This window comes from Fundulus heteroclitus, chromosome 6 (assembly GCF_011125445.2).
Source record: "Fundulus heteroclitus isolate FHET01 chromosome 6, MU-UCD_Fhet_4.1, whole genome shotgun sequence".
NCBI classification, from domain to species: domain Eukaryota; kingdom Metazoa; phylum Chordata; class Actinopteri; order Cyprinodontiformes; family Fundulidae; genus Fundulus; species Fundulus heteroclitus.
Genome location: NC_046366.1, coordinates 3,002,001 through 3,017,878, shown reverse-complemented (window position 1 = coordinate 3,017,878; position 15,878 = coordinate 3,002,001). Strand labels below are relative to the sequence as shown.

General features: G+C 38.3%; 1 protein-coding gene across 5 annotated transcripts in view; it reads right to left on the bottom strand.

The window, feature by feature from the left end:
- Positions 1-5,924: 5,924 nt before the first annotated feature.
- crtc1a (CREB regulated transcription coactivator 1a) overlaps positions 5,925-15,878 on the bottom strand; it is a 37,130-nt gene continuing 27,176 nt past the window's right edge. For all 5 annotated transcript variants that reach the window (XM_021322085.2, XM_021322087.2, XM_021322086.2 and 2 more), the window contains 3 exons: positions 11,437-11,520; positions 11,161-11,338; positions 5,925-10,009 (listed from right to left, as the gene is read on the bottom strand). In XM_021322085.2, the coding sequence (XP_021177760.2) occupies positions 9,804-10,009; positions 11,161-11,338; positions 11,437-11,520 (468 nt within the window). In that variant the 3' untranslated portion in view covers positions 5,925-9,803. The remainder of the gene's footprint in view (positions 10,010-11,160; positions 11,339-11,436; positions 11,521-15,878) is intronic.

Genomic DNA, 15,878 nt, shown 5'->3' with positions numbered 1-15,878 from the left:
ACATCTGTAAACAGCTGGAAAACAGGAGTTGGACTTTTGTTGGTTTAATTCATACGCCAGAGAAAAGAATAGAAAGAAAAACATATCAAGTTACACTGCGTGATTAGTTGAAAGATTTACTTATGCTTTCCATTTTTACTTAGAAGTTAAAATTTAAATTTTTTAAGTTGGACAAATGATCACAAGAGTCCCTGAATACAGAATCAAGTGGGAATGTTGCACAGTTCTCACCAGTTGTGATCCCAAAATCCCATATGGCAGCCTTGTGTATAAAGTTCATGATCTAAACTATGCTTTAACTTTTTCTGGCTTGTGTTAGATGCATTTTTAATGCTTTAATTATTCTAAGATAAGTTATATTATTTCACAAAGGAAACCCATCCAAAATGGGCAGGTATAATGATCGGGTGACAAAGCCGCCAATGTCCGTTGCGTAACATTGGCATACCTTCAGAGAGCATGGAGAAATGTTGTTCAATATCAATTTTAAAACAGCACGAAGTGTTGGCTTAATTCAAGATATATTAAACGATTTTTCAGGTCAACATTCAGCACTTGAAGCTAAAGGATGCTCAGTGCAGGCTGCCCTTCTCAAAAACTCACCTATGTAACTTGCGTCATGTCACCTAATTAAAGTGCCGCGGCAGTCTGAGCTCGCCTTAAACACAAGAGCTAACTTTATGAGCTACTACTTTTCTCATCCTCAAGTCAAAGTTTCTCATAGTCATGGTTATTATTACAAATACAGTAAATACAGTTCTCAACCTTGTATGTCAGCTTTTCCCCTATGCTGAAGTTCCTTTAGCCTCTCATAATCAGTTGATTAAGCCCGTTGTCTGCCCCGTAGACATTATATACATGGACACCTCATTACGTGCTGGAGCGCATTTTACCTCACCACTATATTGGATGGGGCTCTCCTACTCAAGGCTGGCATAGGAACCGATGGGAATAGACACAGAGAGAGCAGCCTTGCTCGTATTTTCTGCTGTTTCCTGTTACGGTACGATAACTGAAAGTAGATTACGTGGTTTAGATCACCGTTTTGAGCTGAGATTGGTTCTGAAGATGAGTTTTACTTGGTGAGAACAAGGCAGAAATCCAACAGATGGGCCATAATTTTATGCTTTTAAATTTTTTATCGCTGTATTTCACAAACTAAGGCTGAATCACATTGCCACATTAAGTTTCCTGGAGTTACGGAGTGCCAGCACATGCAAGAAGCTGTACAAAACAATTATTTTTCAAGGGCCCCAGCCCTAGTTACAAGGCCAGTGTAAGGACACTGGAATGATCTAGAAATTTAAAAGAACACATTTCCAGGCCTTTAAAAAAACTGTGTGTATAAAGTGTGAATGCACAGCACGCAAAAATATTAAGAAATTATTGTTGGTGACTTGGAGTATAGGGAAGGCTTAGGACTGTACATGGGAAGTGAAATAAACTTAAATGAACAATCCAACTTGATTCTTTATTAAAATGAACAATTTCTTAATTTTTACATAATACCACAAGACTCATTGTTTAAGAGCATAAAACAGTATTTCAGCATAAAAGCACGTATTTATTTCCATATTTAATAATATACCATAATATGTTTGTATTTGTTAAATAGCATAAAACAAAGTATTTCAGTATGAAATCCGTACATTACTTTGCCATATGTCTGTCAGTTAAAGACCAGAAATGTATGAAATGCGTTGTTTAAACAACATATTTCAGCATTATAACGTGTTGTTTCATGTGTAACAGCATCCTGTATCCTAACTGCATCTCTGCCATTTGTACCAAACTAAACCGTGTGAAAATCTGGTTAAAATATAGGTAGTTATGATTTATTTAAGTTGGCCAAATAGCTTCCTCAGTACAAATAAATGCACTCGGGTCACGTGAGAGACCCATCCAAGATGGCGGTCTTGCTGAAACGTCAGCGCCAGTTGGCAGCACCAGTACATGGTCCGTCTACCTATATCTATCTCCTCCTTTTTGTGTTCCAATTTACCGCCGTCGGACAGTAGTTAAAAATAGGAACGCTCACACTGTTAAAACAATAACAACGACAATAACGTTGTTCTAGGCGGTATTTTGTGCAAATAAACAGAGCTGAAACATCCTGTCTGATGACCACTGAAAGGTAGCACCTGTACGACTGACTAAATGTTACATAAATAATAGAGAGCTGCTACAAACAGTCAAAGTATCAGCTTTGACTCAATGTTGCTGCAAGTAGCAGCCATCAGGAATGCTGATGTCGGGTACCACCCTGTTGCACCAACTTTCCAACTTGTAATACCGGCGTTAAGGGCCATTTCAGATAAACTTTCCGACCCAGAGGTTGAGAATCTCGACAACAGAGGACAAATGGAACGCACTATATGTTCTGCCCCATCTTCCTCTGACACGGCTCTGGAACTCCCGCTCCCTGGCTCTGCCGAGTACAATCTAGGGGGGTGAATGTGGCCTTGTCTTTACTAGTAACTCCATGACTTCTCAATCTGTTGGTCCACACTGGTCTGCTATCAGAATCCAAATCACGGAGACTGTTCATTTTGCACAGTGGCCTTCAGCGGCGGTATACCTAAAAGCCACAGTTCTAGTGTCCCCTAGTGGCTAAATGTTACACAGTGCTGCTTTAAGTTAACAGAAATCTTGGAAGCAAAATACAAAAAATAAGAGATGTGAATTAAGAGTCTTATATATCCACTAGTGAGTCTTTTAAATAATTTATTTTTGTATTACATCAACTGAATTTGAGCAATCAATACAGTGCAGCAACAAATAAAATGAACATATTATGACATCAACGCAATAATTATTAATGAAAACTTTATGCTTGGCAGCGTTTTACCAGCAGATGGCGTCCTGGAGGTTTTAGTGCATAACCCTTAATCAGCTCATCCTAGCAGTATGTGTTAATTCAAGAATAAAAAAAACTTTTTAGACTGTTTAGTAAGGGTTTTACTCTAGAGACAATCTAAATGTAAGACATTTTTAACACAGCTGATATATTACTATCAACATTCCACTCTTTTCCCCAGTTAACCAATTTTAGTTGTAAAATAGCTCCTGCAGTTATTATTACTGAGGCTTTAAGGAACACATGGCCGAATGGTGCGATCATTATTTTTCATTTTTCTTTTTTTTTTGCCCAGTTCCAGTGCAAAAAGAAGCCAAGGTTCACATTTTGTTTTAGATCTGTATTTGTGAGATGATCTATCTATCTATCATTTAGCATTTCTATCATATATCATGTTTCCTGTCTTGCCATGCGTGTTTTCATCTGAAGAAACATGTTTTATGACTAAACATAAATAAACATTTTGTGAAACATCAAGTCATGTAACATCTATGAAGTTGTGTTGTTCCTGTTGCAGAATATTTAGAGAGAAAACACACAAAAACATCTGGTTTTACTTATATAACATGAGAAAGTAACAAAAATAGGCATCTTCTCCTAACGCCCAGCCAGCCCTTGGTGGAATTACCATTTTGTTTTGGGTCACGGTCACATTGCAGGTTCCTTTTCTGCTTCAGTTTACCTCATTTTTTGGAATTTGCTTGGAAGGCCAGTAGTTTTGAATGTCCTCCACTTTGTAGACTCTTTCCCATACAATGGATTGGTGGATTTCAAATTCTTTCAAGACCTTCAAATAGATTACCAGACTCATAAGATAATAAAGTCTATGGTGGTCACTCTCAGTTTGAATGCCAGGAGTAAACCAGACTACATCAGGGCAAATTGCCCTCAAAATGATGAGTAACAATGTTCTAATCATCTGCACCGATAGCGACACACCCATAAGATTTATCTCTGATCTGAAAATGATCTTGCAAAAAAGACAGAGATACCTGAAAACTCTTTGTATTGTCAGATATATTTATTTATATTAAATTTACAAAAAATGAAACAGATATGAAGACAGAAGCCATCTCACAAGAAAAAATACATCAGGTAATGTTTGAATAGAAGTGTTTTTCATCTTCAGTGCAGCTCACATTACAGCTAACTTCAATTATTTTGGTCCAACTTAACTTAACAGTTAGGATAGAAAACACACAATTTGAGGAACAAGGTGTGAACAAGTAATTCTTAAAGGGTTTGCTGGAAAAAAAATATGAAATCACCAAGCTGTGTTGCAGAATGCTAGAATTTGCATATTATATGAGAATAACGTTTGCTGTTGAAGTGAGAACACTCCTGGAGCACAGTGCAGCTCTTTACGGCAGTAAACTGCATTTTAGGGTTTGGGAAAGTAACACTGTGCTCCAAAACAAAACACTATATATATATAGATATATATATAGATATATATCTATATATATAGTTAGAAGATTTTAGCTGCCATTGTAGGAGGCTTAAACCAGCACTGGGCTGTCCTCTAAATGCACATTAAGGATTCAGTTGCTGCAGGTAACACATTGGGTGACCATACATGAGTATGAGTCCCTTTCACCATTCAGGTTTCACTTGTGTTTTTACACATTCTGTCAATACGCACAAACACATTTTAAAGCATCTGTTTCCGGTATTTCATATTATATCTCTAAGTCTATTTAAATAAGATGTACATAAGATACTATTTCACTGACTGTTGTTTTAATATAGGACAATGAATGCTTAATTCAAAGTAAAATACATGTTGACATACCTTCATGCACAAATAAAAAGTACTGCTCTGAAATGTAGACATTGCAGTATATATATATATATATATATATATATATATATATATATATATATATATATATATATATATATATATATATATATATATATATATGAAATAGCTCAAATCATCCCTAAGAAAAAAAAGATCAGCCAGTTTGATGGCTAAAACGATACAATACTCTCTTGCTTATGGTTGTTTTGAATTTTGATCCAAATGTTGATTTGCTACTAAAATAAAAAAGTTAAGAAACTGAGTAAAGCTCATGCAGGTTTACTGTAAAACAAATTCCTGTTAAATATCTATGGGTGCATCTTACTACATTAGAATATCATCAAAAAGTTGATTTATCTTAGTAATTAAATTCAAAAAGTAAAACTTCCGTAGAGTCATTCCACTCCGAGTGATACATGTCAGTTATCTATTTCTGTTCATTCTGATGATTCAGGCTTACATCTAAAGAAAATCGAAAACGCAACTTCTCAGAGAAATAGATTTTTCACCCCCCCCGCCCCACCCAAACATATGTTGGGGAAATGTGGTGGCATACAAAATTGGAAAAGAAAAATGCTGACTTGTCAGATATCTTGAAGACAGTCATTATCATCCTCCACGAGGGGGATAAGCCCCCAATTAACATTGTTAAAGAAGCTGGCTGTTCACAGACTGGCACATTAACGGAAAGTTGAATGGAAGGAAAAAGTGTGGTAAAAATGGTAAACAATCAACGGGAATAACTTCTGCCTTGAGTTGATTGTGAAGCAACAGCCATTTAAGAGTTTGGTGGAGATTCCACCAAACTGCAGATTCAGAGCTTCTAGAAACGCCACACGCAGACAGATCCAGGACATGGGCTTTGTGTTAAACCACTCCTGAACCGTAGACGTCAGTAGTGTCTTAGCTGCGCCAAGCAGAAAAAGAACTGGACAGTTGCTCATTGGTTCCAAGTTCTCTTTTCAGATAAAAGTACAATTTGATATACCTATACCACCAAGGCACCAAAAGCTGCTTTAACAACAACGGCGGCACCGCACTGGCTTGGCCAGTAAACCGGCCTAATCTGAAGACCTGTTGTCAAAACGAAGATGAGAGACAACAAAGTCGACAATGAAGTCGAGCTGAAGGCGGTTATTAAAGCAACCCGGACCTGATGAACATCTGGGAACCAGGGGTTGATCTTCTCCACGCCAAGCTGCATCGTTCCAGTAATTCATGTTACACTTTTTGAATTCAACTATTGAAATAAATGAACTTTTTATGATATTCAGATTTATTCAGATGCAGATGTTTTAGAAATCTATGTTATTACACATCTGGCTATAGCAAGTACAAAGGAATGAAAACTCCAACCAAACAACAGTACTTTCAGGACATGAAATACACGAGGATGGTGTGTAAAACAAATTTCTATTCACTAACCTTGCAGAATACAATCTACCATTTTTTTTGATTGATACAAAGCTTATTTCCCCAGTGTTGAAATGATTGAACTGATTGACTGTTCAACGACCCTTTTCCTAATCTACAGTGCAGTTGCTCATTAGTCCAGATCAGGGTTGAAACTTAGATGAAGGCTTTGGCAAACAAACTTTGCTCTGTTGTAAACCATTGTCCCTGTAAACACTGGTGCTTTACCAACAGATACCTGAACGCCCATGTAAAAAGAAGTGACAAACACAGACAACACATTAGCTGCAGAAAGTTAAAGGAAAAAGCGAAAGAAACAGGGCAACAATATATCAGGCTCACTGTAGAGTCCGGAAATCCAGCAGAGAGATCCAGAAGTACTTCTCAGTGCATTTTCCCCATTTGACATCATCTCACAGTAAGCACAAAAAAAAAAAAACATTGTTCCTACAGTACAGCAATATACACAACTATTCTACAGGTACTTTGACTTAATCAAAACTCTGCGGGTGTTGCACAGAAAATAAACACGTACTGTATACTGCAGTGTAAAACACAGTACCAAACAACAGCGTCCACGTGTGCATAAAAGGCTCATCACCGTACATTTTTAGGCTTCACTTACATACACATGACACAAGTTGAACATGACAACACAGTTTTAGCAAAAAACAAACTTAAATATTTAAACTGAATGTCTTTGACATTCAGAGGAAACAACCACCAACAAAAGCAGAAACCATGTTTGAAATTTCATGCAGTTACTAGGAAAAGAAAAGTCATACATTTCTCCTTTAGACTGTGTTACAGTAAAGGTAAAACACGCAGAGTCCTTAGAACATATGAAAGTAGGAATCGTTGCAGCTACAGAATAATTGTTTTCTCAGTGACTAATAGTGATGCAAACTTAGTGTCCAAGAAAAGTGCCTGTTCTTAATTTCATATAAATTTCACCTGCTCTGATTCTCTGGCTGAGATTGTGACTGACTTCAGGAACTGAATTGATTGCATTCAGCACAGTGTAGTCACACGTCCTGCAACCGTCAAATCCTTTCCGCATCACAACTCAGCTTCAGCAACGCACAACATCCTGTTGCTCTTGATTTTTATTTCCAATGCCAGTACAAAAATACGATCATTCCACTTTTAGCTGTGCTCGCTTTAGTGTACCTCAGGTGCTGGGACAATCTATTTAAAAAGCTTGATTTTCTGTCTAGATGTTCAACAATTTTATGCCAAACTGAAGACGTCCTATTTTAACATAGAGGATAATTCTAAAATGGCCAAAAGCAGTCTCGGCTAAAGTCAAAATGCAGGTTTATACTAGAGATGCACCAAGAAAACTATATTTTTTAGCTTAAAAACATAAAGAGGAAATATTCTGCTGGAAACAAAAAGACATTCAGATTGCATTGCTTCTCAGAGGAAACCTTAAAGCTACATCCTGAAAGTGAGATTAAAATTATTTCTAATTTCTGATGGAATCTGGACCTTCTGCAGGTTAATTTTGCATCCGCTCATCTATTAAATCAGTTACACAGATAGACACAAACTAATAGACATTGAGGTCGGATAAAAGAAACCTCCACATTTTCAGGTAAAATTAAACCTAGTTCTATTGAAGCAAAGGTCTGCAATCAGATACGAGGGGAAAAAACAGCAGTTATAATCTGCATGTGCTTATTCTTTGTTAGCCTCGGAAATTTACCACACACAATATCAAATAAAAAGCTGTTGTTTTTTTTTTAGCCAGCAGATTTATCAATGATGATATTGGGGCAAAAATGTCAGTATTGTACCCAATTATGTCAACAGAAACCATTAAAATCATACTGGCAGCTCAACGCTTTAAGAAACCGGCCAGAACACACAGATTGGTGCATCCCTTGTTTAAACCAAGTTTTCAGACCTAGAGATGACATAATATTAATGTGAATCCCTAACTGTATTTACCATGCACATTTCGTTCCATCATTGGGGTTTGATTGTTTTTTTTTTTCTTCAACATTTTTCCATTACTCAGACCCAGGATCTGCTGCAGTGACAAAATATTCAAACACAAGAATCCTAAAATATGACCTAGTTAAGTAAAACACATCTGGTATAAATTACCCTGATATATATTTTTTCAAAAATAATTTTAATTTAGCTTTTTTGTGTTTTTCCTTTTTTTCTATTTCTGTACAAGAAGGCAAGTTTGAACAAAGACGGGGCAAACAGGTCCAGTTCACCTTAACAGTCACTGGGATGGGGCGTTCAATATACAAACTCTCATTAATCAGTGTCTTTTAAATGAAAGCATAAAGTGCAAAAAAATGGAACACAGCTGTGAATGAAGTGAAGGTAACCGCTCACTTGAACGCACATCGAGACAACATCGAGACATATCTCAACACCAAAATAATGAATTAAAGACGAAAACCACAAAAGCATGACGATGCTATGACCAAATTCAAACATAAAGCACAAAGAGGACAGGCAGAGCTGCTTAAAGTAACAGGTGAAAGGTATTTGGCTGTACAGGTAGTAAAAAAATAGAAAAAGGAGGGAATGAGGATGACAAAATAACAGCAACACAACCACACGGATGTAAACTAAGTACATTCTCATTGCATCAAAAGTGCCGTTCTAGAGGCAGTTCAGCTGACTGGAAAATAGGTTTCACCTACTGAGGTCCCATCTTTGGGAGAAATCCATGAGTCTCCAGCGACTGCCGAGCTTACTCTTTTTTTCTTCTGTATTAAACCTTAAAAAAGAAAGAAAAGTCTTTTGAAAGACATCATCGTGCATTCCAGAGGATCCTCCACATTGCCTTAAGTTTCACATAACGGCTTCACACGTTTCAGTCCTCCTGGCCACAGTAGTTTTGCATAGATATCATTACGCAAAATCTAACCACATTCTGTACATGTAGAGCAAAACAAGCCTGTAAACATCGTTTTCATCACAAGGACTGAACGGATCCCCGTTTAGGTTTGGACAGATGAGGCAGTAGTGACAACGCAACGGTAAGTTATGTAGGCAGAGCAACTCGCAACTCAGTAAAAATGACTTCTTAACTTTTATCCTGTTTTTTTTCTTTTTTCTTTTTGCATGAAAACCAAAACGTCAAGCTTTTAAGGCAAAACAAGTATCCACAGTGATTTATGATTTCATGCATAACTGATGAATCTTATTCCCTTTGATAAAATCTAGATTCAGAAAGGTCCTAAAAATAAAGTAATGACTCAGCGCCTCTTGGGGCATATATTACAAACTGTCGAGAAGGTAAAAGCACAAAAACCACAGCCAGACTAAGAGGACTCGACCTCAAAACACTGTGTGTGAACAGGAAGCTGGATTGGAACATGTCAAGGGGCTTTCTCTGCAGATATGTTACTGTGGTTGGTCACTGATGCAGACCGGGACACCAGGTTGTCTCTGCTGTCATCGAGCTTCCTCAAACAGTTAACCAGGCGTTGAAAACAGATCCATACGGTGAATGTGGAGACTGAGCCATCTACCGCATTCATCCCATAACTTATCCTGCCGTGTAAAATGGAAACTAGCAGCAGTCCTCGGGAACATTTCCATGCAATTCCCTAACAGAGGACTTTTTTTTTTTTTTTTCCTAAACTCACTGTCAGGGGGTTTGATTGAGTGAAATTGCTAGTTCTGCTCAGGCAGAAGAGCTGAACGGCTCAGTTCAGGTACCATTTCCAAAGCAACCAAAAGCACGTAGAGCGAGACTTAGAGGCGGTCGAGGCGAAACGCATCCTCTGTGGCAGGGTCAGTGAGGATCATGTCGGGGTCATTCAGCATGTGCAGGCCGTCCAGCGTCAGAGGGTCGATTCTTAAATCATCCAGTGGGAACTGGGAGTCCACATCGAAGCTGATGTCTGTGGAGAGCGAGCTGGTCAGGTCCTTGGGGAGGCTTGGAGGAGACTCTCCACTCACTGAAGTAAAACAGGACATTTTATTTCAAAAAACTGAATGAACATTTTTTATGAAGTGTTTGCAGCAGAAAGGAAAGCTTCCATTGCAAAAATTAAGATAAACTATCAAGTTAAAGGGAAACAAACAATGCCTTGCAAATTTATTCATGTCCTTGAACTTATACTTAGTACAACACTGAAAATACAATATTTCCAGGCCTAGACAAAAAATTACCTCAAATGAACCCAAAATGGAATGGGAATGCTGAAAAAGCAAAGGTCAGATACATTTTATAACAAGATAAGATAGCAATTCCTTCATTGTCCCGCAATGGGGAAATTAGGCTGTGCCAGTGGCAAACACACAGTTATACACAATTATTAGCAATGAAAAGAAGAAGAAAAGAACAAACTAGTCTAATCTAAAATTAGCTCTAAAGAAACACCAAGAGTAGAAGCTAAAAAGTAAATACCAGAGTAAATGTTGCACAGTGGAGTATTATGAGAGAGCAGATGTGATCATTTATTTTGTAATTTATGTTTACAGCGTCTGCATTTTTTCCTGGAACCTTGATAGGAACGGCTCCCAAGGGCCCCCTATTGACAAGCGGCCACTGCTGCTGGTCCCCTTGTATTCTCCCACTGAGAGAAAATAAAGGAAATGTCTATTCTATTCAAAATTCTCCAGAGACAAGACTAATAGATCATTCTTCAGTTGTCCAATTACACAAATGTAAGTTATCTGCAAATAGTTCTTTAAGATTCACCATGTTGGCGCTGAATTTAATGTTTTCTCTGCCGAACATTGTTACCTTTGGCACTTTCAATGGTTATAAAAAAAGCATTTCAGACAAATTAGCTGAAGAAAACTGGAAGCAAAAGGGCTAAATGCATATCAAATTACTTCTATGGTACGTCTTGTCAAAATAGTGATTCTTTATCAAGCTCATCATGAGCTAGATGTGTTTTAGGTGCCTTGGGAATGATCAGCTGTATGGAGTGAATGGACAACTGTTTAATGAGGCTAAAGATTGCTCAAACCCTCTTTAAAAGCACACTAGCAGCTGGCTCACTAGAAGCAAATCACGCATAAATTACGAGTGAGTCTATAATTTTGCACGATACTTGAGATTACTGCATGAGCAAGTCAAAATAAAGCGTTGAAGCAGCACCTGTGAGGATGATGTTGGGAATGTTGCCATGGCTGCTGTAGCCGAGCTGCTGTGAGTCTTGAAGGTTGCAGTGGCCGGTCAAACCCATCATCAGCGCCTGGGAATAGTTGAGGGTTGATGTCTGGCTGTACAGGCTGTCAGAGCTGATGGGGGTCTCCATCATGTTGAACTGTGCCAACTAGAAATAACAGGAAACATACCCTACTCCAGCTAAATGTATATTTGTTTGTGAAGCAGCAGCATAATGGTGACACACACGCAGACACACAGCCTGACCTGTTGTGAGAGAGCGCTGGCCTGAATGGATGGCAGCTGCTGGTCATAGAAGTCTGCAAACACACTGCCCAGTATGGAATTGTGCTGCAACAGACAAACATGTCAGATCAGGTCGTTTAGACTTCCGTCCAAACTCTTTAAAGACCGTTAATACGAATGATGATGAGGAAGAGATGGTGTAAACATGTTAACAGAAGCAGTGGTGTATGGACAGAACACACTCAAAGCAGCAGTACCACCGCGTACCAACAGGATGCTTGGTGTTGCCTTACAGCATAAGAAAACACATTTCTTCAGCAACTTGGGCATGTTTGTCAAACACTACTGCACTGATTCTTACATGGGTTCAGTACAATTATTTAGCAAAAATCATATCAGTTTCAATAAACATAATCATTTTTTAATCAAAATCCATATGTCTCCAGGGTATCCTTTCCTTTTCAGCAATCCAGCCCCAGACTCTAGGCAAATATTGAAAGTGAATGTTCAGTTTATCTTCAGCTGCTTGAAGATTAATCTTTACCATAATGGCTTTCATTGTCTCTCTCTCTCTCTCTCTCTCTCTCTCTCTGAAAGGTAATTCAAGGGTTTTCACACAATTTGGATTCTAAATACCTGTCTTAACTTTGAAGAAAGCTTGGGGAAGAATGAGGAATTCAAACCACTGAGTTACACCAGCATTGGATTTCCCTTTGGAATGAATAAAGTATTTTTGAATTGAATTGGATTTGAAAACAGAAAGGCTATAAGGTCCAGCAAGTCCTGATGGCAGAAAACAGCCCAATCATAATCAGGAGGATCCAGTTGGGGAAATGCCATTTCCTTTCTCAGGGCTCTCTCTCTCAGCAGGAAGGATCGTCAGCCTCAGCTTACAAATACTTTCTGTCCAGACTCTGATGGTGTTGGATGTTTGTCCGTTTAGCCTGTTTTTGAAATTCATCGTGAAGTTTAGGAATAAAAAAAATCTATATCTTGTTGGAAAATGAAAGAACATTACAGTGAACAAAACTAATATTAACCAAGTTGATCCAGGCTTGGCTAACCTGATTGGCCATAAGTTTCCGTCAGCCGCCCTCTCTTCATGCTTCACACTTTGCACGGACTCAGAACTAAGAGCTCAGAAAAGGCAGAGGAGTGTTTTGCCGTATCTACTTGAATGACCATTAGAAAAAAAATTATTTTACCATTTTAACACATTTACTTTTGAGAGGAAAGTGCTTCAGAGATATCACTAGCTAGACAATATAATATGTCTGTACAAGACGACTCAACGTCTACTAGCATGCGTAAGAAGAGATGCAGAAGGAAGCTTTAAATACCAGACTTAGATCACCAAAGAGCTTAATATGAAGATTTATTGGCATGCATCCAAATTCATAATTTTTAATAAAAGCCTGAAAATCTTTGCATATGGGCAACCTCAAGAGCTCACTCTGTGGAATAGAAAGCTGTAACTTTTAAGTACAATACTGTCACCTGTTGTCAGTATAGTGAATTGTGTGCATCTGCATATGGATAAATATGTTCAAGGTCAGTTTCTTAGTGTTATCCATTAAATGTATGTATGTAATGCATTAACATACTGTACACTGATGTACCAATATTTGGAACAGTGAGTAGTTCAGTCCATAAAAAATGTAAAACTAAAGACAATTTCATGTTATAGAGATGGTAAAATAGAGCTGAAAAGCATATCTCTTCAAAGTAAAAAAGGAACCTTCTATACAAAAATTGTTGCAATGACTCAGAAAAAAGTTGCTTCCATAACAACATCAATGATGTGAAACCATTCAAGGACACCTTGAAAGCCAACGACTGAAGATTTTGCAGGTGAATCAACATTTTATTGGTGGTCGACTATTGTTCTGCGACAATGCTCCCCATTCATCATATGTAGCTCACATACATGCCCCAGACAAATATTTCATATGCTGGATATTTTTTGGTAGAGTTGGTAAATTAGGTGTCAGTTAGAGCTATGTACAGTGGAGGATACTGGGTAAAGAAACAGCAGCTTGATAAGGAAAGGATGGTCAATAGGGAATCAGATAACTGCAGTATCTGGCTGAACTTTGGCAGGAATAGCCATCCATTTCCGTTAGAGCATATAGTGAAAACATGAATATGCCATATGTGGTTTACTGGAATTGTCTTGTATTATAGTGTGAAATAACCAAGACGATGACTGAACAAATCTAGGGATCAATATCTGATGAGTTTAGGTTTAGGCCTGAACAAAAAGTGGTGGAGCATGTTCATATACCTATGATAAATTATTGTAAAGGTAAGGATTTCATTACTCCTGACAACGGGAGCAGCACGAGACAAAGTGAACATAAAGGTCAGGTGATGCTAAAATAATACAGATTAAACCTTACTTTGGAACATGCAGTAGTCAAATAAAACCATGTAAAAAAAAGCTATTACAGCAGTTTAAAGCACCACTGTTTAATTTTGCGACAGTGGCTTTCAGGGGCGCTAAACCTGGAGGTTACAGGTTTAGCGTCTCTATTGGCTAAAAGCTACACGGTGCTATACGGACTATAAAGCGCACTTAAAATCCATTAATTTTCTCAAAAATTGACAGTGCACCTTATAATCTGGTGCGCCTTATATATGATTACCATTGTGGTTAGTGACCAATTTTATGTGGTACAAAAATCTGTATCCCAAAATAAGAGTCGTCGAAAGTAAAGTGCCATGGATGATGTAGTTGTGACAAGCTAAAATCTGACATTTCGAATCAGATATGGTCAAGACACGGACTTTTATGTGATCAAAACATATATTACTGGTAATTTAATACCTTACCCATACATTACTGGTAATTTGTTTTTCTCTGAAATCGGGGGCCTCTGGTCACCCTACCGGAGGGGAGGAGTGATATTACACACTTGGGAAGAATATGTAGTGCGCCTTATATTCCGGTGCGTCTTATATATGGACAAAAACACACATAGACACGTAAATCTGAAAAATATGGTACATCTTACTCTGATCAGAGTGTTTCACACAAGATGATTAGTGGGGGCCACAAGGTTCTACATCCATTTCCCATGTAAACAATCATCGGCTTCTGGGTAAATAACAGATGGGTGGGTGGGTGAATGGCTATTAGATTTTTGAAATTGGAAATGTTTTATGACAGTAAAAGTGGTTTTGGCTCTTCTCAGACTAGAAGTTAGAGCCTCAGGCTCCGAAGCAAGTATAGGCCTACATGTACACTGTCTGTTTAACAGTCAGGAGCACCAAACTACATTTTTTGTTACATTTTATATACGATTTTAAAAGTTAATTCTTCAGTATTTATTGTTCATTTATAAAACTTGTATGTAAAAGTACTGTGAAAAGTTTTTTTTAAAACATCTCCAAATGTGTCAAACTCACATAGGGGACTAATTTTGGGGGGCATTTTAGCTATAAGAAAAACACAAGTAGGAATGGGCTGGTTTCTAAAACCAACCTATCCCAAGAATTTTAAAAGCTAAATTTTTTTCTCCCTAGAAGTTGGGTCTAGCCTTTTTCTTTGGCTGCCAGTGCCTGCAGTAATCCAGCAATGTCTGTCCTCCACCTCGGTGCTCCTGCACTGTTTCCTTTCTGACAAGCAAGCCAAATCTGTCTGTTTGGAAATACATTATATTGCTAAAAGTATTCAGTCACCATTACTGACTCGCATGTGAATTCATTCTTAATCCATAGGGTTCAGTATGAGGTTGGTTCACCATTTACAGCTAGAACATCTTCAACTCTGAGCATTCCTCCAGAAGCGAACTTGTTAATGTCATACGCTGATGTCGGACTCTGTGCAGGCCAATCAACGTCTCTCCAAACCGTTCTCACAAAGCTGTGAGCATGAAGTTTCTGCTCTAGAGTCCAGTGGTGGTGTGCTGTACACCACTGCATCTGATGCTTTGCATCACATTTGGTGATGTGTGGCTTGGATGTAGCTGCTCGGCCATGGAAGCTCATTCCATGAAGCTCTCCACGCTCTGTTCTCCAGCTGATCTGAAGACCAAAGGAAGTTTAGAGGTCTGCAGAGTTGACCCCTACAGACTGACTGCAGAAAGTCGGTGACCTCTGAGCACTATGCGCCCCAGCATTCGCTGCCGTCAGTTTACAGGGTCTACCCATTTGTGGATGATTGGACTTGTTGCACAGGTGACATCTTATCACAGAACCACGTTAGGATCTGCTGAGCTCCTGAGAGCGATCCATTCTTTCACAAATATTTGTAGAAATGGTCTGTATGCCTAGACGCTTTATTTTCTACACCTGTGGCCATGGAAGTTATTGGAACACCTGATTTCCATTATTTGGATGACTGAGCAAATACGTTTTGCCAATATAGTGTATTTCCATACACAAAAGACACAGAAAGTCATGTTGTGGAAACTGAAGGAACCCAGCCATCACTTTGTAAAAACTAGTTTCACAGTGCTACT